We start from the raw sequence: 24,537 nt of genomic DNA, 5'->3' as shown, positions 1-24,537 counted from the left end.
CAGCATCTAATGCTTGAGGCTCTGCAGCCTGTAATAGTCGTGGCTGTCATTTTTTACCATGGGCCAGGATCTCTGCTAGGTACCTTCCACACGGGATTCCACTTAATTCTGCAAAGTCACCGGCACCCTCCACCTTCTTCCCTGCCTCCCCACCAGAGGTTGCACAGAGATGAAGTAGCTTGCTCAGAATCGCATAGCTAGTGAGTGGAGGAAGCCTTGAGATTCTAACCCAGGCTTTTGTAGCTATAGGGACTATGTTCTTTCTGCCACATCAGGCCATTTATCTATAGTTGTTCCCCAAGTATCAAGCAACCAATAGATGGATGTTAGTAAATTCATATCTTGTGTCATAGCTAAAAAATAAATCTCGAGTCCAACCTCTGCTTACTCCCCACTTCATTATACCCTGTTTAATCACCATCGTCTCTTGCCTGGACTACTGCAGTAGCCTCTTAATTGGTCTCCCTGCCTCCTCACTTGCCCTCTTATAGTCCATTTTCCAGCTAGCAGCCAGATTTATTTTTTAAAACATGTAAATGGATTGTGCTACTCTCCAGCTTATACCCTGCAGTTCTCAAGGTACTTAAAATAAAATCCAAACTCTTAACTGTGACCTGTAAAGCCCCTTGTTATCTTGCCCTGCATGTTTCTGTGACCTTAGGTCCTTCTCCTCTGCTCTGCTCCAGCCATACCAGCCTTCTTATAGTTCCTTTAACTGCTAAGCTAGTTTCTACATCAAGTTCTTTATACTGGAAGTATAGAGCTGACTTCTCCACCTAAATCTTTACATGGCTGGCTCATTTACATAATTTAATACCTAATTTAAATATCACCTCTTCAGAGAGGCCTATCTGACTAGGCTATCTAAAATAGACCACCTGGGGTCTAAAGAAGCCGCCTTACAATGCAGGGGACACCGGTTCAATCCCTGATCAGGGAACTAAGATCCCACATGCCTGTGGGGCAACTAAGCCTGCGCCACAACTACTGAGCTCGCGTGCCTCAACTAGAGAGCCCGTGTGCTACAAACTGCAGAGCCCACATGCTCTGGAACCCACGTGCCATAACTACAGAGCCTGTGTGCCACAAGTAGAGAGATAACCCGCATGCTGCAACAAAAGAGCCCGCACGCCTCAAAGAAGACCCCGCGTTCTGCAACTAAGACCTGACGCAGACAAAAGTAAATTAAATAAATAATAAAATAAATCTTTGAAAAATAAATAAAATAGACCAACACACATAAATATACTTTCTTTATATCTCCTTAATCTGCCTTATTTTCTTCATAGTAACTATATTCTTTATTTTTTGCATGTTCATTGTCTCCCCCAGTGGCTTAGAAGCTTCATGAGGGTAGGTTCGTTGGTTTAGTATATTTTCAAGGACAAGGCCTACCATCTAGTGAGCACTCAATATTTGTTGAAAAATGGGAAGAAAAGCTTAATTGTTTTATTGGCTTAATAACAGTTTCCTTTGGGTAAAAGGCACAGCATCTCTGTTAGGGTTTTTGAAAATTACTACTGTATAAATGTTAAAAAACCTAGTACCTATATGACTCCATGGATTGAAATCGATTCTTTCCCCCAGTTCTTTTAGAACTCATCAAATTGAGGCTGCTCCAACCAGCTCTGCAGTTGATGGATTTAAGGCAAGTCTTGTCTTTAAGGAGATTGAGAAGAAGCTTGAAGAGGTAAGATTTATGTAAAATATTGGGATATTTCTTACGGAAAAACCCGAACAAACTTTTTGGTCAACCCAATACTACCAGGAGGACCCTGGGGCTAGAGGAAGCATATAGATTTCAGGTGTTGCCATGAGTGGTACCAGTTGAAAATTTATATCGTACTGTCAAGTATTGAGTGTATTTTATATTTCTTAGTGTCTACTATGGCTTCCTTGTAATTTTGGTAAGAGTGCATTTCAGAGATGAATAAATCTCCAGATTTGAGTGATGTAAAGGGATTCTAATTTATTTTGGTATAATTTCCTTCTGAATTACAAAGATCTTACTTAGAACCATTCGAAAGAATAATATTTAAAGGAGCCTTAAAGGTACCTAATATCAAAACTCCTTTTAAAAAGAAATCTTTTGTGCTTGAGTTTTTCACAGTTTTAAAATTTGTTTTTCTTGTTGTAAAAATGATCTAATTAAAAGGATTATACAGAAGCATATAAAGAAGAAAAATTTGGGGCTTCCCTGGTGGCGCAGTGGTTGAGAGTCCGCCTGCCGATGCAGGGGACATGGGTTCATGCCCCGGTCCGGGAAGATCCCACATGCCGCGGAGCGGCTGGGCCCGTGAGCCACGGCTGCTGAGCCTGCACGTCTGGAACTTGTGCTCCGCAACGGGAGAGGCCACAACAGTGAGAGGCCCGCATACTGAAAAAAAAATAAAAGAAGAAAAATTTTAAATCTCCTGAAATGCCATTACTAAGAGTTCACTAAACTGTTAACAGTGGTTGACATTCTTTCAGACATCTCTCTGTGTGTATTAACATACAGTTTTACATAACTAGGATCATACAATGCATGTTGAGTTTTTAAATTTATATTATATATGCAACTATGTTTATGTACAGTACTTAGTTCTTAAAAAAATTTTTTTTTATACAGCAGGTTCTTATTAGTTATCCATTTTATACATATGAGTGTATATATGTCAATTGCAATCTCCCAATTCATCCCACCGCCACCAACCCCCATCCCCACTTGCCCCCCTTGGTGTCCATATGTTTGTTCTCTACATCTCTGTCTCTATTTCTGCCTTGCAAACCAGTTCATCTGTACCATTTTTCGAGAATCCACATATATGCATTAATATATGATATTTGTTTTTCTTTTTCTGACTTACTTCACTCTGTATGACAGTCTCTAGGTCCATCCACATCTCTACAAATGACCCAATTTCATTCCTTTTTATGGCTGAGTAATATTCCATTGTATATATGTACCACAACTTCTTTATCCATTTGTCTGTCGATGGGCATTTAGGTTGCTTCCATGACCTGGCTACTGTAACTAGTGCTGCAATGAACATTGGGGTGCATGTGTCTTTTCGAATTATGGTTTTCTCTGGATATATGCCCAGTAGTGGGATTGCTGGGTCATATGGTAATTCTATTTTTAGTTTTTCTTTTTCCTTTCTTTTTTTAACATCTTTATTGGAGTAAAATTGCTTTACAATGCTGTGTTAGTTTCTGCTTTATAACAAAGTGAATCAGCTATACATATACATATATCCCCATATCTCTTCCCTCTTACGTCTCCCTCTGACCCTCCCTATCCCATCCCTCTAGGTGATCACAAAGCACTGAACTGATCTCCATGTGCTATGTGGCTGCTTCCCACTAGCTATCTATTTTACATTTGGTAGTGTATATATGTCCATGCTACTCTTGCACTTCGTCCCAGCTTACCCTTCCCCCACCCTGTGTCCTCAAGTCCATTCTCTACATCTGCACCTTTATTCCTGTCCTGCCCCTAGGCTCTTCAGAACCTTTTTTTCTTTTTAGATTACATGTATATGTGTTAGCATACAGTATTTGTATGTATGTATCTTTCTGACTTACTTCACTCTGTATGGCAGACTCTGGGTCCATCTACCTCACTACAAATAACTCAATTTCGTTTCTTTTTATGGCTGAGTAACATTCCATTGTATGTATGTGCCACATATTCTTTATCCATTCATCTGTTGATGGACACTTAGGTTGCTTCCATGTCCTGGCTATTGTAAATAGTGCTGCAGGGCTTCCCTGGTGGTGCAGTGGTTGAGAGTCCACCTGCTGATGCAGGGGATGCGGGTTCGTGCCCCGGTCCGGGAAGATCCCACATGCTGCGGAGCGGCTGGGCCCGTGAGCCATGGCCGCTGAGCCTGCGCGTCCGGAGCCTGTGCTCCGCAACGGGAGAGGCCACAACAGTGAGAGGCCCGCATACCGCAAAAAAAAAAAAAAAAAAAAAAATAGTGCTGCAGTGAACATTGTGGTACATGACTCTTTTTGAGTTATGGTTTTCTCAGGGTATATGCCCAGTAGTGGGATTGCTGGGTCATATGGTAGTTCTATTTTTAGTTTTTTAAGGAACCTCCATACTGTTCTCCATAGTGGCTAGGCCACCAACAGTGCAAGAGGGTTCCCTTTTCTCCATACCCTCTCCAGCATTTGTTGTTGTAGATTTTCTGATGATGCCCATTCTGACTGGTGTGAAGTGATACCTCATTGTAGTTTTGATTTACATTTCTCTAAAAATTAGTGATGTTGTGCATCTTTTCATGTGCCTCTTGGCCATCTGTATGCCTTCTTTGGAGAAATGTCTGTTTAGGTCTTCTGCCCATTTTTGGATTGGGTTGTTTGTTTGTTTAACATTGAGCTGCATGAGCTGTTTATATATTATGGAGATTAATCCTTTGTCCATTGATTCGTTTGCAAATATTTTCACCCATTCTGAGTGTTTGTCTTTTTGTCTTGTTTATAGTTTCCTTTGCTGTGCAAAAGCTTTTAAATTTCATTAGGTCCCATTTATTTATTTATTTTTTTATTTCCATTACTCTAGGAGGTGGGTCAAAAAATATCTTCCTGTGATTTATGTCAAATAGTGTTCTTCCTATGTTTTCCTCTAAGAGTTTTATAGTGTCCGGTCTTACATTTAGGTCTTTAATCCATTTTGAGTGTATTTTTGTGTATGGTGTTAGGGAGTGTTCTAATTTCATTCTTTTAAATGTAGCTGTCCAGTTTTCCCAGCACCACTTATTGAAGAGGCTGTCTTTTCTCCATTGTATATCCTTGCCACCTTTGTCATAGATTAGTTCACTGTAGGTGTGTGGGTTTATCTCTGGGCTTTCTGTCCTGTTCCATTGATCTGTATTTCTGTTTTTGTGCCATATTGTACCATATTGTCTTGATTACAGTAGCTTGGTAGTATAGTCTGAAATCAGGAAGTCTGATTCCTCCAGCTCCGTTTTTTTCCCTCAAGATTGCTTTGGCTATTCGGGGTCTTTTGTGTCTCCATACAAATTTTAAGATTTTTTGTTCTAGTTCTTTAAAAAATGCCCTTGGTAATTAGATAGGGATTGCACTGAATCTGTAGATTGCTTTGGGGAGTATAGTCATTTTGACAATATTGATTCTTCCAATCCAATAACATGATATATCTCTCCATCCGTTTGTGTCGTCTTTGATTTCTTTCATCAGAGGCTTATAGTTTTCTGAGTACAGGTCTTTACCTCCCTAGGGAGGTTTATTCTTAGGTATTTTATTCTTTTTGTTGCAGTGGTGAATGGAATTGTTTCCTTAATTTCTCCTTCTGATCTTTTATTGTTAGTGTATAGGAATGCAAGAGATTTCTGTGCATAAAATTTTTTATCCTGCAACTTTACCAAATTCATTGATTAGTTCTAGTAGTTTTCTGGTAGCATCTTTAGGATTATCTATGTGTAATATCATGTCATCTGCAAACAGAGACAGTTTTACTTCTTCTTTTCCAATTTCTATACCTTTTATTTCTTTTTCTTCTCTGATTGCTCTGCCTAGAACTTCCAAAACTATGTTGAATATTAGCGGTGAGAGTGGACATCCTTGTCTTGCTCCTGATATTAGAGGAAATGCTTTTAGTTTTTCACCATTGAGAATGATGTTTGCTGTGGGTTTGTCATATATGGCCTTTATTATGTTGAGGTTGGTTCCCTTTATGCCCACTTTCTGGAGAGTTTTTATCATATATGGGTGTTGAATTTTGTCAGAAGCTTTTTCTGCATCTATTGAGATGATCATATGGTTTTTATTCTTCAATTTGTTAATGTGGTGTATCACACTGATTGATTTGCATATATTGAAGAATCCTTGCATCCCTGAGATAAACCCCACTTGATCGTGGTGTATGATCCTTTTAATGTGTTGTTGGATTCTGTTTGCTAGTATTTTGTTGAGGATTTTTGCATCTATATTCATCAATGGTATTGGTCTGTAATGTTTCTTATAGTATCTTTGTCTTGTTTTGGTATCAGGGTGATGGTGGCCTCATAGAATGAGTTTGGGAGTGTTTCTTCCTCTGCAATTTTTTGGAAGAGTTTGAGAAGGATGGGTGGTAGCTCCTCTCTAAATGTTTGATAGAATTCACCTGTGAAGCCATCTGGTCCTGGACTTTTGTTTCTTGAAAGGTTTTTAACCACTGTTTCAAATTCATTACTTGTGATTGGTCTGTTCATATTTTCTATTTCTTCCTGGTTCAGTCTTGGAAGTTTATACCTTTCTAAGAATTTGTTCATTTCTTCCAGGTGGTCCATTTTATTGGCATAGAGTTGCTTGTAGTAGTCTCTTATGATGCTTTGTATTTCTGCGGTGTCCATTGTAACTTCTCCTTTTTCATTTCTAATTTTATTGATTTGAGTCCTCTTCCTCTTTTTCTTGATGAGTCTGGCTAAAGGTTTATCAATTATGTTTATCTTCTCAAAGAACCAGCTTTTAGTTTTATTGATCTTTGCTGTTGTTTTCTTTGTTTCTATTTCATTTTTTTCTGCTCTGATCTTTATGATTTCTTTCCTTGTACTGACTTTGGGTTTTGTTTGTTCTTCTTTCACTAGTTCCTTTAGGTGTAAGGTTAGATTGTTTCTTCGAAATTTTTTGTTTTTTGAGGTAGGATTGTTTTGCTATAAACTTCCCTCTTAGAACTGCTTTCACTGCATCCCATAGGTTTTAGATCGTCGTGTTTTCATTGTCATTTGTCTCTAGGTATTTTTTGATTTCCTCTTTGATGTCTTCATTGATCTCTTGGTTATTTAGTGATGTATTGTTTAACCTCCATGCGTTTGTGTCTTTTACATTTTTTTCCCCTGTAGTTTATTTCTAACCTCATAGCATTGTGGTCAGAAAAGATGCTTGATATGATTTCAGTTTTCTTAAGTTTACCGAGGCTTGATTTGTGACCCAAGATGTGATCTATCCTGGAGAATGTTCCGTGTGTACTTCAGAAGAAAGTGTATACTGCTGTGTTTTGATAGAATGTCCTATAAATATCAATTAAATCTATCTGGTCTATTGTGTCATTTAAAGCTTGTGTTTCCTTATTAATTTTCTGCCTGGATGATCTGTCCATTGGTGTAAGTGAAGTGTTAAAGTCCCCCACTATTATTGTGTTACTGTCAATTTCCTCTTTTATAGCTGTTAGCATTTGCCTTATGTGTTGAGGTGCTCCTGTGTTGGGTGCATATATATTTATAAGTGTTGGATTGATCCCTTGATCATTATGTAGTGTCCGTCCTTTTCTCTTGTAACTTTCTTTATTTTAAAGTCTATTTTATCTGATACGAGTATTGCTACTCCAGCTTTCTTTTGATTTCCATTTGCATGGCATATCTTTTTCCACACCTTCACTTTCAGTCTGTATGTTTCCCTAGGTCAGAAGTGGGTCTCTTGTAGACAGCATATGTATGGGACTTGTTTTTGTATCCGTTCAGTGAGCCTGTGTCTTTTGGTTGGAGCATTTAATCCATTCACATTTAAGGTAATTATCAGTTTGTATGTTCTTATTACCATTTTCTTAATTGTTTTGGGTTTGTTTTTGTAGGTCCTTTTCTTCTCTTTTGTTTTCCACTTAGAGAAGTTCCTTTAGCATTTGTTGTAGAGATGGTTTGGTGGTGCTGAATTCTCTTTGCTTCTCTGTAAAGATTTTGATTTCTCTGTCGAATCTGAATGAGATCCTTGGGTGAGTAATCTTGGTTGTCGGTTCTTCCCTTTCATCACTTTAAATATACCTTGCCACCCGCTTCTGGCTTGTAGAGTTTCTGCTGAGAAATCAGCTGTTAACCTTATGGGAGTTCCCTTATGTGTTGTCATTTTTCCCTTGTTGCTTTTAATAATTTTTCTTTTTTTAATTTTTGTCTATTTGATTAGTGTATGTCTTGGTGTGTTTCTCCTTGGGTTTATCCTGCCTGGGACTCTCTGTGCTTCCTGGACTTGGGTGGCTATCTTTTTCCCATGTTAGGGAAGTTTTCAACTATAATCTCTTCAAATATTTTCTCGAGTCCTTTCTCTCTCTCTTCTCCTTCTGGGACTCCTATAATGCGAATGTTGGTGCATTTAATGTTGTCCCAGAGGTCTCTTAGGCTGTCTTCGTTTCTTTTCATTCTTTTTTCTTTATTCTGTTCCACAGCAGTGAATTCCACCATTCTGTCTTCCAGGTCACTTATCCATTCTTCTGCCTCAGTTATTCTGCTAATGATTCCTTCTGGTATTTTTCGTTTTAATTATTGTATTGTTCAACTCTGTTTGTTTGTTCTTTAATTCTTCTAGGTATTTGTTCTTTAATTCTTCTAGGTGTTTGTTAAACATTTCTTACATTTTCTTGATCTTTGCCTCCATTCTTTTTCTGAGGTCCTGGATCATCTTCACTATCATTATTCTGAATTCTTTTTCTGGAAGGTTGCCTATCTGCACTTCATTTAGTTGTTTTTCTGGGGTTTTATCTTGTTCCTCTATCTGGTCCATAGTCCTCTGCCATTTCATTTTGTCTATCTGTCTGTGAATGTGGTTTTCGTTCCACTGGCTGCAGGATTATAGATCTTCTTGCTTCTGCTGTCTGCCTTCTGGAGGATCAGTAATTAGTTCTTGATAGATAATAATCATACTAAAGCAATCTAACAGTAACTTTGCAAAATAGAGAGTTATTCTCTTCAGGCAAAATTAGGTATTTACTTCATTGTTTCAAACTTAAAGATACCTTGGAATTTCATAATTGATTTTAATTGTGACCAACGAGGCACATTTACAGCCACAGTCACATAATTCCAATTACACATGTATTAAGCTGACCAGTGGGCTGAAATAAAGGATTCAGAACATTTAAGGTGTGCATTTCACTCATATTAGAGCCACAGTGTGAAGGCAAGCATTGTGCATATCTTGTAACTCCCTTATTATAGCACAAAGGATTTCTTAACACCTTAAGGTGATTGTGCTGTGGATGGGAAAACAGCTAAAGCGACTGATGTGTCTTGACAAAGTACCCTGCATTTCTAGAATTTTCATAATGATCAACAATCTTCCTGATGTAGAGGAGGCCAGGGCTGACAGTTCCCAGCAGGCAGGCAGTGGCCCAGGAGCTTGCAGACCTATCTTGCTGCCATCTTGAGGGATACACCCTTGTTAGTCTACCTGTTTTGTTTTGTTTTAATATTCATTTATTTATTTTTTTGGCCGCGCCAGGTCTTAGTTGCGCTATGTGGGATCTTTAGTTGCTGCATGTGTGATCTAGTTCCCTGACCAGGGATTGAACCCAGGCCCCCTGTGTTGGGAGTGTGGAGTCTTAGCCACTGGACTGTCAGGGAAGTCCCTACCTGTTATTTTATAACCTGCTTTCTTCTCTTGATAGTATCTTCACTGCCCATAAATATAAATCCTTACCATCAGTTTTAATGACCCTATAGTACACGTTTGAATATAGGTATCATAATCTATATAACTAGCCTCCTGTGTTGAACATTGTGTTGTATTTAAATCTTGCAAGTAAAAAAAACAGGTATAATAAATTTCCTTTTGCCCTCATTTTTAAATACTTAACACCATGATTACCTCAGCACAAATAGTTAGAAGGGGAAATTGTTGGGTTGTTGGATATGTATGTTTAGCTTTTTGATACATGTTGCCAAACTATCCACCAAAAAGAGGGAACTAATTTACAAACTTAATGACAGTTCGTGAGAGTGATGGTTTTTTCTTCACACTATCTCCAGTGCTTTGTTGGCTGGTTTTAAAAAAATCTTTGCCAATAGTAGGGAAATATATCTCATTATTGTTTTTTAAATTTCTTTTATTACAAATGTCCACTAAAGTGAAGCTGGACTCTCTAAGGGCTCAGCTTGAAAAAAATTTTTTTCATGCCACCAGTATTTGCCTGCAGAGTAATCCATAGGATAGTTGCTTCTGCCAGGTTGTCCCTTATTTTTTCTTTTTTTTCGACTTTATTCTGTCAAAAAAGAAAATAGTTTAGAGAGTATCTGTTATGGCTATATGTCAACCATTGCATATTTCATTACTGGGATTAACGAAACAGTGCTGTTTTTATTTCACAGTTTTCTTTTAGCTTTGCAAATGTATGCCTCTTGCTCCCATTTTAATTCTTTTCTTCTCCTTCTGTAACCTCACTTGCATGGACCTTGTCCCCTTGTTTCTTTTTTCCTTCCCACGATTGTCAGTTTCCTAAATGTTTGCAGTACTAGAAAGTGAAAGTCTTGGAATCTTTTGTCAATTCATGCATTTTCTGCATTGCAAAGGAAGCCTGACAAGAGATTTTATTTCCACTTTTGTTTTCGATAGCAATACCCCATTGCCCTTCTTTGAATTGTCTTAATTTTTTGTTCCTATTAAGTTTACAACAGGACCTACTCCTTGACCCTTTGCCTACTCAGAAAGAAGTACTTTTCTTCAAGCAAGCAGGCACTTAGAACTTTCTTAGTATTAGTGATCTCTAGTGTTGCAACAGATGTGTATTTTCTTTACCCTTTTAACTCTCTCCTCCTTGTCCATTTCCTTGCCCTCTCTCACTCCTTCTTCAATTGAAAATGTTTTATTGACCAAAGGATTCGATTTTATAAGAGGATCAGTTGGTTGTCAAAAGTAACAGCAGGTGCAAAATTAATCTACATCTGTCTTAAGGAAGTGGGAGGAATTTCCAGGTATTCAGGTAGAATTCCTAAACGTTTGCTGGTGATTTCCTGCTCTAACTTGTTGTTGTCTAACACAACTATTCCTGAGGCATTGTGCAAGCAGATGACGCGTAGATGCAGCTGGAAGTAGCTGTTCATGGGCTCTTGGCCCCAAAGGAAGCCTGGCTCCTTGGGTGGCCCAGCACACCAGCGTTACTACCTACTCTTCTAGATTATCTCCACAGAACCTTGAAGGATAAAGGATTTTAAGGAATGTGGAAAAGACTTGAACTTTCTTTTAATTTATTTATGGTGACAGAAACTACTTTTATAGGCCAAAGTTTGGAAGTATTGATATAACCTACTTTGCCATATGGTATGAGCAAATGGAAAAAGCATTGAATTTGAAGTTAAACCAACCTGAGATTGATTTCTGGTTGTGTTGCTTACTTGTCATACGTCCTTGCCCTTCAGGGAACATTGAGTTTAGTGGGAAAATAGACATGGGAAATTTTTCCCGGAAAAAAAAAACAAACTGCTTTAGCAAGAAACTTGCAGGTGGGTGTATGTGCAAAGGGCTATCAAAATGTCCAGTAGAGGCAGAAACACCTTTCCAGAAGAGTTAGCGTGTGAGCTGAGACTTGAATTGATGAAGTTAGGTGGGAATGGAGAGTAGGAGGAGGTGAGTGAACTGGGACAGGGCATGAGCAAGGGCATAGAGGCATGTATGTTCATGGCATTCAAAGCGGTCAGAACAAAAAAACCTGGGGAGGATGAAAAAGGGGCTGAAGATAAGAACATATAAATATCCTTCAGATTATGAAGAATTTTGAATGATATATAAAGGCAGACTTTATCCTGTAGGCTGTGGGGAGCCATTTAAATTCAAACCTGAAAGTGATATTTATGTTAGTGTTAGGTGGGTTGTATTAGATGGATTAGTTGGCAGTAGGATAGAGAATAGTCTAAAGGGTTCTTAACCTTTTAGAGCCTCAGTAATTTTTTCTGCTTAATGAGCTAATATTAACACCTGTGCAACTATTTTCAGGGTTTTATGAAAATTAAAGAAATAATGTATATAAAAGCACTTGAAAACTTTATAGCCCCCAAAAGATTATTGTTGTTGTTACTAGTTTTTCCGAAAGTTAACTTAATTTGAGTGAGATGTTTTAAGGGAAGCCAAAATAAGAGAATTTCTCTCCTTCACTTTAAAAATCTGACAATCATTTTGATTTCTTGATTTAATTAGAAAATGTTGGTAGTTGATTTCAGGACAGTCACATGTAAGAATTGCTTCCATGGCTGTTGAGATAAGTAGGCCTAGACTAAATATTTTTAGAATAGCTTCTTTGGAGTCCTAAAACCCATGGTTCATTCTAGATAGGTTCAGGTGTGTTATCTATGTACAAGAAAAAGATTGACACACCCACTAGGATAACTAAAATAAAAAAGGCAGACAAGAATGTTGGTAAGGATGTAGAGAAATTGGAACCTTCATTTGTTGCTGGTAGGAGTGTAACATGGTGCAGCCACTTTAGAAGACAGCTTGATAGTTCCTCGAAAGGTTAAACGTTACCTTATGACCCAAATTTTTACTTCTAAATTTAAGAGGAATTAGATCCTATGTCCATATAAAAACTTGTGCACAAATGTCCATAGCAGTATCATTGATAACAGCTGAAAAGGGGAAACAGCCATCAACTGGTGAGTGGCTAAACAAAATGTGCTACATCCATACAATGGAATATTATTTGGCCATCAAAAGGAATTAATTACTGATAACGTGCTTTAACGTGGATAAACCTTAAAAGCATTATACCAAGTGAATGAAGCCAGTAACAAAAGACCATATACTGTATGATTCCATTTGTGTGAAATGTCCAGAATAAGCAAGTCCATCAAGACAGAAAGTAGGTTAGTGGTTGCCAGGGGCCAGCAGGAGGGGAGAATGGTGGGGGTGGGGGTGACTGCTAATGTGTGTGGTTTTCTTTTTGGGGTGATGAGAATGTTCTAACATTAGATAGTGGTGTTGGTTGCACAACTTTGAATATACTAAAATACCACTGAATTAATATACTTTAAAAGGATTAATTTTTTGATATATAAATATCTCAGTGAATTTGTTATAAAACAAACAAAACACAACAAAAAGAAAGAACTTAGGCCAGACTCTCTGCATACGTAGAAACAGAGGCTAGTAACTGATAATAATTATTTGAGTATTTCAGGTACTTAGCACAGTGCCTGAACATAGTAAACACTAAAGTCTTTGTTAAAAGAAGAAATATTATGATACCAAAAGGAGGAATCTTGGATATAAATTATTGCAGGGATGTAAGGCTGAAAAAAAAAAGGTGGTAAATAAAAACTCGATTAGAAATTATAAGAAAACTGAAAAGGTAGCCAATTCCAGAATAAATATGTAAAGATGAATATATTTTCTATATATTTGCAATTACCTAGTCATGAAATATAATGAAAAATATATTATTAACAAGAGTAATATAAAATATTAAAAAACTAAGAGTAAACTTGGCAAGAAATGTACAAAAGCCTATATGGGGGAAAATGACAAAATATTGCCAAGGGACATCAAGGAAAACTTGAAGATACACCATCTTCATGGATGGGAGGACTTAATATTGTAAAGATATTACTTTTCCTCCAAACAGATTCATATATTGTATGTAGCCCCATTTATTTATTTGTTTGTTTGTTTATTTATTTTGGCTGCGTTGGGTATTTGTTGCTGTGCGCAGGCTTTCTCTAGTTGTGGGCGAGTGGGGGCTACTCTTTGTTGCTGTGCATGGGCTTCTCATTGCTGTGGCTTCTCTTGTTGTGGAGTATGGGCTCTAGGCACATGGGCTTCAATAGTTGCAGCGTGAGGGCTCAGTAGTTGTGGCACATGGGCTCTAGGGCGTGCAGGCTTCAGTAGTTGTGGCATGCCAGCTCAGTAGTTGTGGCTCGCGGGCTCTAGAGCACAGGCTCAATAGTTGTGGTGTACGGGCTTAGTTGCTCCGTGGCATGTAGGATCTTCCCAGACCAAGGATTGAACCCATGTCCCCTGCATTGGCAGGTGGATTCTAAACCACTGCGCCACCAGGGAAGTCCTATAGCCCCATTTTCGGGGGAAGAACTAACTAAATGATTATAATGTACATCTAGAGGAAAAAATGTCCAAAACAAATCCAAGAATAGTTAAGAATCTTTCTAAGAGAGGAATTATGGTATTTACTGTACCAAAGAGTAAAGTACATTTATAAAGCTATAATACTGGCACAGGAATAGCAGACAGATCATACAGTAAAATAATGGGGAAAAAATGCCAGCGTTTATTGAGCAGTTACTCTGTGCTTTGTGGGTATTTAAATACCATACAACTCTATGAGGGTAGCTATATTATTATCTCTGTTTCACAGATAAGAAGACTGAGATTCAGAGAGATTTAGTAAATTGCTCAGGGTTATATAAGTAATGGCAGAGCAGGAATTCAAACCGATGCTGATTGCAAATTCATTGTTATTAATTAGTAAAATTTAATTCTTGGAGATTAACCTTAAGTAAATGAGGTTATGTAAAAATACTTAGATGTAAGAACGTTATGTACAGCATTGTTATAAGAGCCAGAAGTTAGGACTAACCTTAAACATCAAGCAGCAGAGTATTGGTTAAATAAAGTATAGTACACGTCTACAATTAAAGACTATGTATGGTCATTTAAAATTATATGGAAGAAGACTTAATGACACAGCAATAAGGATAGCTATATTAAACTGAAAAGTGGATTACAAAACAGTATATATACTCATTAAAAATATATATATGGGGGCTTCCCTGGTGGCGCAGTGGTTGAGAGTCCGCCTGCTGATGCAGGGGACACGGGTTCGTGCCCCGGTCCGGGAAGATCCCACATGCCACGGAGCAGCTAGGCCCGTGAGCCATGGCCGCTGAGCCTGCGCATCTGGAGCCTGTGCCCTGCAACAGGAGAGGCCACAGCAGTGAGAGGCCCAAGTACCACAAGAAAAAAAAATATATATATATATATATATATATATATATATATATAGAGAGAGAGAGAGAGAGAGAGAGAGAGGGAGAGAGAGAGAAAAGAGGAGATTTATATCAAAATGTTATTTTCTCTGAGTGGTGAAATTATGAATGATTTGTTTTCTTTTTGCTTCTCAATATTTTCTGTTTTTTCCGCAGTACAATATGTTTTTTTCTCTAAAGAAAAATAATTGCAATAAAATTATTGTGTGTGTGTTTTTTTTTAAGGTGTGTGAGTTATTCACCCTGCCAGCCGGGTTAGCGGGTCCTCTGTGCTCCTGTAGGCCCCTGTGTTCCCCTTTTTCGTAGTGATCATAGTGTATTATCATTTACCCTTCTAACTCCGTAGCGTCTGGAATAAAGTCTGGTGCCAATCATTGTTTCGGTCAATCAATATTTCAGTAAGGAAGGATGAAACAGAGTGGGAATGAAGGGGAGAGGGAGGGAGAAAGGAAACCAACCTACGGAGATGTGGATCTGAGGTTATTTTTCCAGCTTCATTCCTCAAGATCCAAAAGTAGGTGGTGGATGGTGTATTACTTGTATAATTCTTTATACTAATCCAGGAAATGAGTTGAACCACTTATCTTTAAATTCTGATTGTGGAAGAACAAAAATACATGTGAAGAAATTTACCTACAAAGAAAAGAGACGTTAGGCTTCCTACATTGAGAGAGGCCAGAGTGAATCTTTCAGAAATTATTGAGACAAATGAAGGCTATTTCAGTAGAAAATGCTGCTGTGCCACCCACTCTCCCATTCTCCCTGTCCTTCCACCAGTTGTATCCAGAAAGCCATTTTCAACAGAAGATTTGGCAGGTGACGCAGTTGTTGCCTGGTTGCCTTTCAGACTTTTCTGGGTAAAAGATCCTAAGGGAGCTTGGGGACTGTCTGCTGACCCAGCTGCTCACATCATGTATCTATTTAAAAATTTGGGGAAAAGCCAGAGGAATGAACTTCATATAACTCTGTGTTATTTTTATTTCCAGGAAGGGGAGCAGTTTGTGAAGAAAATCGGTGGTATTTTTGCCTTCAAGGTGAAGGACGGCCCTGGAGGTAAAGAAGCCACCTGGGTGGTGGACGTGAAGAATGGCAAAGGATCAGTGCTCCCTAACTCAGGTCAGTGCAGTGATGACTTCATTTATAGGAGCACTGACAAGTTCACAAAGAAAAATGGGGGCCTGCTTTGGTGTTTTCCAGAAGGGCTGGCTTTAGAGTTACAGGACCTTGTTAAAGAACTGGGGAATCCTTGGGAACAGGAATAGGTCACAGCTGCTTCCTCCCAAAGACGGGAAGGCTCCATCACTGTCACCAGCCGTAGGCTTTGGAATTAAACAGACTTGGGTTTGGAGTCCTGGTCCTGCCACTCACAGATTCTGGCCTTGAACAAATTATTTCACTTCTCTGAGCTTTGTTTTTTTCATTTGTAAATGGGAATAATAAATGGTACCTATTTCATAGGGTCACGTGAGGATTAAGAGCATTATCTCCTGATTAGCCTGTGAAGCATATGCTTCAGTGTATGGTTATGTGTCCTCAGAAGACCTGTCTGTACTCACTGCCTCCACTTCTCTCACCCAGTCTTTCTCTCACCCATTCCAGTCAGCTTTGGTCCTCATTATTATCCCAGAACTGTTCTTGTTAAGGTCAGGTAACCACCATGTTGGTAAATTGAGTGGTTAATTCCCAGCCCTCATAAGTATATTATTCTTCCAGGCTTTCTTCTTACCTACTGGCTGTTCCTTCTTGGCCTCTGTCCCTTTTTTTTTTCTGCATCTCTAAAAGTCTAAATGTTGGAGTGCTCTAAGGCTCAGTTCTATCTACATTTAGTCCCTGGGACTCTCATCTAGTTTCATGCTTTTAAAACCGTCTCTACACTGATGACTCCCAGGTATCTTCAGTGTGAACTCAGCTACTGAACTCCAAGGTGTATATCCAGCTGCATAATTGACAAGTTTACTTGGATCCTTAGTAGGCATCTCAAGGCTAACATGTATGAAATTGAACTGCTGATCTTCCTCCCACTCCCCTTTAATTATGTTCTCCTCGAACTGTCTTCTGCATCTTGCTAAATTGCTCCTCTGTCTTACCAGTTCCTCAGTCTAAAACCCTTGAAGTCATGCTTAGCTCTTCTTTTATTTTTTTTAATTGAAGTGTAGTTGATTTACAATGGTGTGCCAATCTCTGCTGTACAGCAAAGTGACTCAGTTATACACATATACACGTGCTTTTTTTAATATTCTTTTCCATTATGGTTTATCCCAGGAGTTTGGATATAGTTCCCTGTGCTATACAGTAGGAGCTGTTGTTTATCCATTCTAAATGTAATAGTTTGCATCTACCTTGGCTCTTCTTTTTCTCACACTCTACAGTGTAATCCGCCAGCAAATTCCATCCTATACTACTACCACCTTGGTCCTCCATCATTTTTTGCCTGGTCTCCCTGTTTCTAACCTTCTGCCCTGTTTCTGCACACACCAGCTGGAGTGTGCATTTTAAAACTCAAGTCAGCTCACAGGGTAAAAACCAGGGTTCTTATAATCACATCACATGATCTGGCCCTAGTCTTCTCTGTCTTATTATACTCTCCCTCACTTTGCTCCAGTTACACTGGCCTCCTTGCTATTGCTTGAACGTGGGCGTTCGCAGTTCAGGGGCTTTCTACTGCCTGGAGTCGTCATCCTTCACGTATCCTCATGGCTTGTTCTCCCATTTCCTTTGGTTTTTGCCCAAATGTCACCTTCTCAGTGAGCCTTTCCCCAACCACACTTCTAAATCACACCCCCATTACCATTCCCTATTGTCCTTTTCTGCCTTATTTTTCTTTATAGCACTTACCGCCATCTGATACCATATCTTATTTCTTTGCTTATCGTCCATCCCCCCCCACTTGAGTTGTAAGCTGCATGAAGGCAGAGCTTTGTGCCTCTTAGGTTCACTGCTGCATTCACAGTGCCTAGAATAGTACCTGTCACATGGTAGGCCTTCAGTAAAATAAATAAATAAAAAGTGAACAGCAGAATGAATGAATGATGCTCAGTAAGTGGTAGCTATATTGTATGTTATGTTTCTCTCGGAGAGAGCCTGGTGCGATTAAGAGATGGGATGGATAAGAACTAGCGTTTTAGAGGGCTATACTATGAACTTTGAAAACGATTTTATATATAATCAATCCTTTAAATCTTTTTGAGTAGAAAAGTGAAAGTCAGAGCTTTCTAAATACTCTGCTGTTTTAGAGGATGAAGCTGATATATTCGACCTGATGAATTAGAAATGAAGAAATCAGAAGCAGAGGGAGCAATTAGGAGGATGGATGGTACCACCATCTAAGTAAGCAAAAAAGATAGCCGAGTGTTGGCAGCATGTTGTTACATGGTAGTTGCTAGGGGTGTTTGGGGTGAAGTTGATGGTACTTGGAAGCTGTGAAGGAGAAGGAGATCTATCAAAGATGGTAGAGTTCATTATTGCTACATTACTGGGGAAGGTCCTGGAGGAGACAATGTCATTAGGAGCACAGGTGGAAGGAAAGTTAGCCTTAACAAGGAAGGATGGATACTTCTTCCTCTAAGAGGGGGTAGATAAATATTCAGGGGCATTTTGAGGTACAGAGGGGTTTGGCAGAGATCCTGGAATAGAATTTAGAGCTTGGAGAAAGGAGAAGATGTTAAGAGCAGTGTTATATGTACTGTTGAATAAGGAATCAACTAGAGATTAATGAAGGAAAAGCTGAGTGGTAGTAAGGGCATCTGGTGTGGGCAGCATTTTTTTTTCTCAAAATGAGTGGGCAGAAAAATAACTATGTTTACATTCTGTGAACTGCCATCTAACATGATGTACGAAGAAAAACTAAATGTTGCATCTAGATTCTAGCTTTTAGAAATAAAAAGAACTTTGGGGAAATAATGCCAATTTTTTTAAATGACTGAATGTTAATGGTTACTTCAGGATTATATATTGACATGTCTAGACAGATGTCAAGGTGATTTTTTTTAAGTTTTTATTTTTCTTTAATTTTTATTTTTATTGGAGTATAATTGCTTTACAATGTTGTGTTAGTTTCTGCTGTACAATGAAGTGAATCACCTATATGTATAAATATATCCTCTCCCTCTTGGACCTCCCACCCACCTAGGTCATCACAGAGCATCAGGCTGAGCTCCCTGTGCTATACAGCAGGTTCCCACTAGCTATCCCTTTTATACACGGTAGTGTATTTATGTCAAACCTAATCTGCCAATTCATCCCACCCTCCCTTTACCCCCCGGTGTCCACATGTCTGTTCTGTATGTCTGCGTCTCTATTCCTGCCCTGCAAATATGTTCATCTGTACCATTTTTCTAGATTCCACATATATGTGTTAATATACGATATTTGTTTTTCTCTTTCTGACTTCACCCTGTATGACTGACTCTGGGTCCATCCACATCTCTACAAATGACCCAATTTTGTTCCTTTTTATGGTTGAGTTATATTCCATTATATATACGTACCACATCTTCTTTATCCATTTATCTGTTGATGGACATTTAGGTTGCTTCTATGTCCTGGCTATTGTAAATAGTGCTGCAATGAACATTGGGGTACATGTGACTTTTGTTTTTAATGTAACTTTTTTTTTTAACTTATTTTTTTGGCAGCGTTGGGTCTTCATTGCTGCACGCGAGCTTTTTCTCTAGTTGTGGTGAGTGGTGGCTACTCTTCGTTGTGGTGCACGGGCTTCTCTTTGTGGTGGCTTCTCGTTGCAGAGCACGGGCTCTAAGCACGTGGGCTTCAGTATTTGTGGCATACGGGCTCAGTAGTTGTGGCTCATGGGCTCTAGAGCTCAGGCTCAGTAATTGTGGTGCACGGGCTTAGTTGCTCCCCAGCCTGTGGGATCTTCTCAGACTAGGGCTTGAACCTGTTACCCCTGCATTGGCAGGTGGATTCTTAACCACTGCACCACCGGGGAAGCCCACATGTGACTTTTTGAATTATGGTTTTCTAAGGGTATATGCGCAGTGGTGGGATTGCTGGGTCATATGGTAGTTCGATTTTTAGTTTTTTAAGGAACCTCCATACTGTTCTCCATAGTGGCTGTACCAATTCACATTCCCACCAGCAGTGCAAGAGTGTTCCCTTTTCTCCACACCCTCTCCAGCATTTATTGTTTCTAGATTTTTTGATGATGGCCATTCTGACTGGTGTGAGATGATATCTCATTGTAGTTTTGATTTGCATTTCTCTAATGATTAATGATGTTGAGCATTCTTTCATGTGTTTGTTGTCAGTCTGTATATCTTCTTTGGAGAAATGTCTATTTAGGTCTTCTGCCCATTTTTGGATTGGGTTGTTTGTTTTTTTGTTATTGAGCTGCATGAGCTGCTTGTAAATTTTGGAGATTAATCCTTTGTCAGTTGCTTCATTTGCAAATATTTTTTCCCATTCTGAGGGTTGTCTTTTGGTCTTGTTTATGGTTTCCTTTGCTGTGCAAAAGCTTTGAAGTTTCATTAGGTCCCATTTGTTTATTTTTGTTTTTATTTTCGTTATTCTAGGAGGTGGGTCAAAAAAGATCTTGCTGTGATTTATGTCAAAGAGTGTTTTTCCTATGTTTTCGTCTAAGAGTTTTGTAGAGTCCCATCTTACATTTAGGTCTTTAATCCATTTTGAGTGTATTTTTGGGTATGGTGTTAGGGAGTGTTCTAATTTCATTCTTTTATATGTAGCTGTCCAGTTTTCCCAGCACCACTTATTGAAGAGGCTGTCTTTTCTCCATTGTATATTCTTGCCTCCTTTGTCATATATTAGTTGACCATAGGTGTGTAGGTTTATTTCTGGGCTTTCTATCCAGTACCGTTGATCTCTATTTCTGTTTTTTTGTGCCAATACCATACTGTCTTGATTACTGTAGCTTTGTAGTATAGTCTGAAGTTGGGGCACCTGATTCCTACAGCTCTGTTTTTCTTTCTCAAGATTGCTTTGGCTATTTGGGGTCTTTTGTGTTTCCATACAAATTGCAAATTTTTTTGTTCTAGTTCTGTGAAAAATGCCATTGGTAATTTGATAGGGATTGCATTGCATCTGTAGATTGCTTTGGGGAGTATAGCCATTTTCACAATATTGATTCTTCTAATCCAAGAACATGGTATATTTCTCCATCTGTTTGTGTCATCTTTGATTTCTTTCATCAGTGTTTTATAGTTTTCTGAGTACAGATTTTTTGTCTCCTTAGGTAGATTTATTCCTAGGTATTTTATTCTTTTTGTTGTGATGGTAAATGGGATTGTTTCCTTAATTTCTCTTTCTGCTCTTTTGTTATTAGTGTATAGGAATGCAAGAGATTTCTGTGCATTACTTTTGTATCCTGCAACTTTACCACATTCATTGATTAGTTCTAGTAGTTTTCTGGTGGCATCTTTAGGATTTTCTATGTGTAGTATCATGTCATCTGCAAACAGTGACAGTTTTACTTCTTCTCTTCCAATTTGTATTCCTTTTATTTCTTTTTCTTCTCTGATTGCTATGGTAGGACTTCCAATACTATGTTGAATAAGAGTGGTGAGAGTGGACATCCTTGTCGTGTTTCTGATCTTAGTGGAAATACTTTCAGTTTTTCACCATTGAGAATGATGTTTGCTGTGAGTTTGTCATATATGGCCTTTATTACATTGAGGTGGTTTCCCTCTCTGCCCACTTTCTGGGGAGTTTTTATCATAAATGGGTGTTGAATTTTGTCAAAAGCTTTTTCTGCATCTATTGAGATGATCATATGGTTTTTATTCTTCAATTTGTTAATGTGTTGTATCACATTGATTTGTGTATATATATATGTATATATATTTTAGTTTATAACAACAATTTTTAATGGAAGCACAATATAAAAAGATCTAAATTGTGACATAAAAAAACATAAAAGGAGGGTAAGAGAAAGGTAGAGTTTTGTATGTAATCGAAGTTAAATTGTTATCAACATAAAAAAGACTGTTATATCTATAAGCTATTTTATGTAAGCCTCGTGGTAACCACAAAGCAATAACTTACAGTAAATTCACAAAAATAACAAAAAGGGAATCAAAGCATACCACTACAGAAAATACGATTGTGTATATTGAAGAATCCTTGCATCCCTGGGATAAATCCCACCTGATGATGGTGTATGACCCTTTTAATGTGTTGTTGCATTCTGTTTGCTAGTATTTGTTGAGGATTTTTGCATCTATATTTATCAGTGATCTTGGTCTTTAATTTTCTTTTTTTGTAGTATCTTTGTCTGGTTTTGATTTCAGGGTGATGGTGGCCTCGTAGAATGAGTTTGGGAGCATTCCTTCCTCTGCAGTTTTTTGGAAGAGTTTGGGAAAGATAGGTGTTAGCTCTTCTCTAAATGTTTGATAGAATTCACCTCTGAAGCCATCTGGTCCTGGACTTTTTGTTTGTTGGAAGATCTTTAGTTATAGTTTCAATTTTACTACTTGTGATTGGTCTGTTTATATTTTCTAATTCCTTCTGATTCAGTCTTGGAGAGATTTTTCTTTCCAAGAATTTGTCCATTTCTTCCAGGTTGTCCATTTTAATGGCATATAGTCGTCATTGCAGTCTTATGGTCCTTTGTATTTCTGTGTCAGTTGTAATTTCTCCTTTTTCATTTCTAATTTTATTGATTTGAGTCCACTCCCTTTTTTACTTGATGAGTCTGGCTAAAGGTTTATCAATTTTTTTTTTTATATTCTCAAAGAACCAACTTTTAGTTTTACTGATCTTTGCTGTTGTTTTCTTTGTTTCTATTTCATTTATTTCTGCTTTGATCTTTATGATTTCTTTCCTTCTACTGACTTTGGGTTTTCTTTGTTCTTCTTTCTCTAGTTGTTTCAAGTATAGGATTAGATTGTTTATTTGAGATTTTCTTGTTTCTGGAGGTGAGATTGAATTGCTATAAACTTCCCTCTTAGAACTGCTTTAGCTGCATCCCATATGTTTTGGGTTGTCATGTTTTCATTGTCATTTGTTTCTATGTATTTTTTAATTTCCTCTTTGATTTATTCAGTGATCTCTTGGTTATTTAGCAATGCAGTGTTTAGCCTCCATGTATTTGTGTTTTTTACAGTTTTTTTTTTCCTGTAATTGATTTCTAACCTCATAGTGTTGTGGTCAGAAAAGATGTTTGATATGATTTCAATTTTCTTAAATTTTCCAAGGCTTGATTGTGACCCAAGTTGTGATCTATCCTGGAGAATGTTCCATGTGCACTTGAGAGGAAAGTGTATTCTGCCACTTGCGGGTGGAATGTCCTATAAATAGCAATTAAATCTATCTGGTCTGTTGCATCATTTAAAACCTGTGTTTCCTTATTTATTTTCATTTTGGATGATCTGTCCATTGTTGTAATTGGGTGTAAAGGTCCCCCACTATTATTGTGTTAGTCTTGATTTCCCCTTTTATGGCTGTTAACATTTGCCTTATGTATTGAGGTGCTTCTATGTTGGGTGCATAAACATTTATAATTGTTATACTTACTTCTTGGATTGATCCCTCGATCATTATGTAGGGTCCTTCCTTATCTCTTTAACAGTCTTTATTTTAAAGTCTATTTTATCTGATATGAGTATTGCTCCTCCAGCTTTCTTTTGATTTCCATTTCCATGGAATATCTTTTTCCATCCCCTCACTTTCAGTCTGTATGTGTCCCTAGGTCTGAAGTGGTTTCTTGTAGACAGCATATATATGGGTCTTGTTTTTGTATCCATTCAGTGAGGCTGTGTCCTTTGGTTGGAGCATTTAATCCATTTTCATTTAAGGTAAGTATCGATATGTATGTTCCTATTACCATTTCCTTAATTGTTTTGGGTTTGCTTTTGTAGGTCTTTTTCTTCTCTTGTGTTTCCCACCTAGAGAAGTTCCTTTAGCATTTGTTGTAAAGCTGGTTCGGTGGCGCTGAATTGTCTTATAGCTTTTGCTTGTCTGTAAAGCTTTTGATTTCTCCATCAAATCTGAATGAGATCCTTGCTGGGTAGAGTAATCTTGGTTGTAGGTTTTTCCCTTTCATCACTTTAAATATATCCTGCCACTCCCTTCTGGCCTGCAGAGTTTCTGCTGAAAAATCAACTGATACCGTTATGGGGATGCCCTTGTATGTTATTTTTTGCTTTTCCCTTGCTGCTTTTAATTTTTTTTTTGTTTTTTTGATTTAATTTTTGTTAGTTTGATTATTATGTGTCTTGGTGTGTTTCTCCTAGGATTTATCCTGAAGGGACTTTCTGTGCTTCCTGGACTTGGTTTGCTATTTCCTTTCCCATGTTAGGGAAGTTTTCAACTATAATCTCTTCAAATGTTTTCTCAGACCCTTTCTCTTTCTGTTCTTCTTCTGGGACCCCTATAATTCAAATGTTGGTGCGTTTAATGTTGTCCCAGAGGTCTCTAGGACTGTCCTCAATTCTTTTCATTCTTTTTTCTTTATTCTGCCCCTTGGCAGTTATTTCCACAATTTTGTCTTCCAGCTCACTTATTTGTTCTTCTGCCTCAGTTTTTCTGCTATTGATTCCTTCTAGTATATTTTTCATTTCAGTTATTGTGGTGTTCATCACTGTTTGTTCTTTAGTTCTTCTAGGTCTTTGTTAACATTTCTTGTATTTTCTGGATCCGTGCCTCCATCCTGTTTCTGTGATTTTGGATAATCTTTTTTTTTAATTAATTAATTTATTTATTTTTGGCTGCATTGCGTCTTTACTGCTATGCACAGGCTTTCCCTTATTGCAGTGAGTGGGGGCTATTCTTCATTGTGGTGCGCAGGCTTCTCATTGCGGTGGCTTCTCTTGTTGCGGAGCACAGGCTCTAGGCACGTGAGCTTCAGTAGTCGTGGCACACAGGCTCAGTAGTTGTGGGTCAT

The 24,537-nt window shown here is 38.1% G+C and overlaps 1 protein-coding gene across 2 annotated transcripts in view; it reads left to right on the top strand.

The window, feature by feature from the left end:
- Positions 1-24,537, top strand: part of SCP2 (sterol carrier protein 2) — a 164,580-nt gene that overhangs the window by 127,882 nt on the left and 12,161 nt on the right. For both annotated transcript variants that reach the window (XM_060140057.1, XM_060140058.1), the window contains 2 exons: positions 1,588-1,690; positions 15,671-15,800. In XM_060140057.1, the coding sequence (XP_059996040.1) occupies positions 1,588-1,690; positions 15,671-15,800 (233 nt within the window). The remainder of the gene's footprint in view (positions 1-1,587; positions 1,691-15,670; positions 15,801-24,537) is intronic.

The sequence above is a fragment of the Lagenorhynchus albirostris genome, chromosome 2 (assembly GCF_949774975.1).
Source record: "Lagenorhynchus albirostris chromosome 2, mLagAlb1.1, whole genome shotgun sequence".
Lineage (NCBI taxonomy): Eukaryota > Metazoa > Chordata > Mammalia > Artiodactyla > Delphinidae > Lagenorhynchus > Lagenorhynchus albirostris.
The sequence above is the reverse complement of the archived record's forward strand: the minus strand, read 5'-3'. Positions and strand labels throughout refer to the sequence as shown.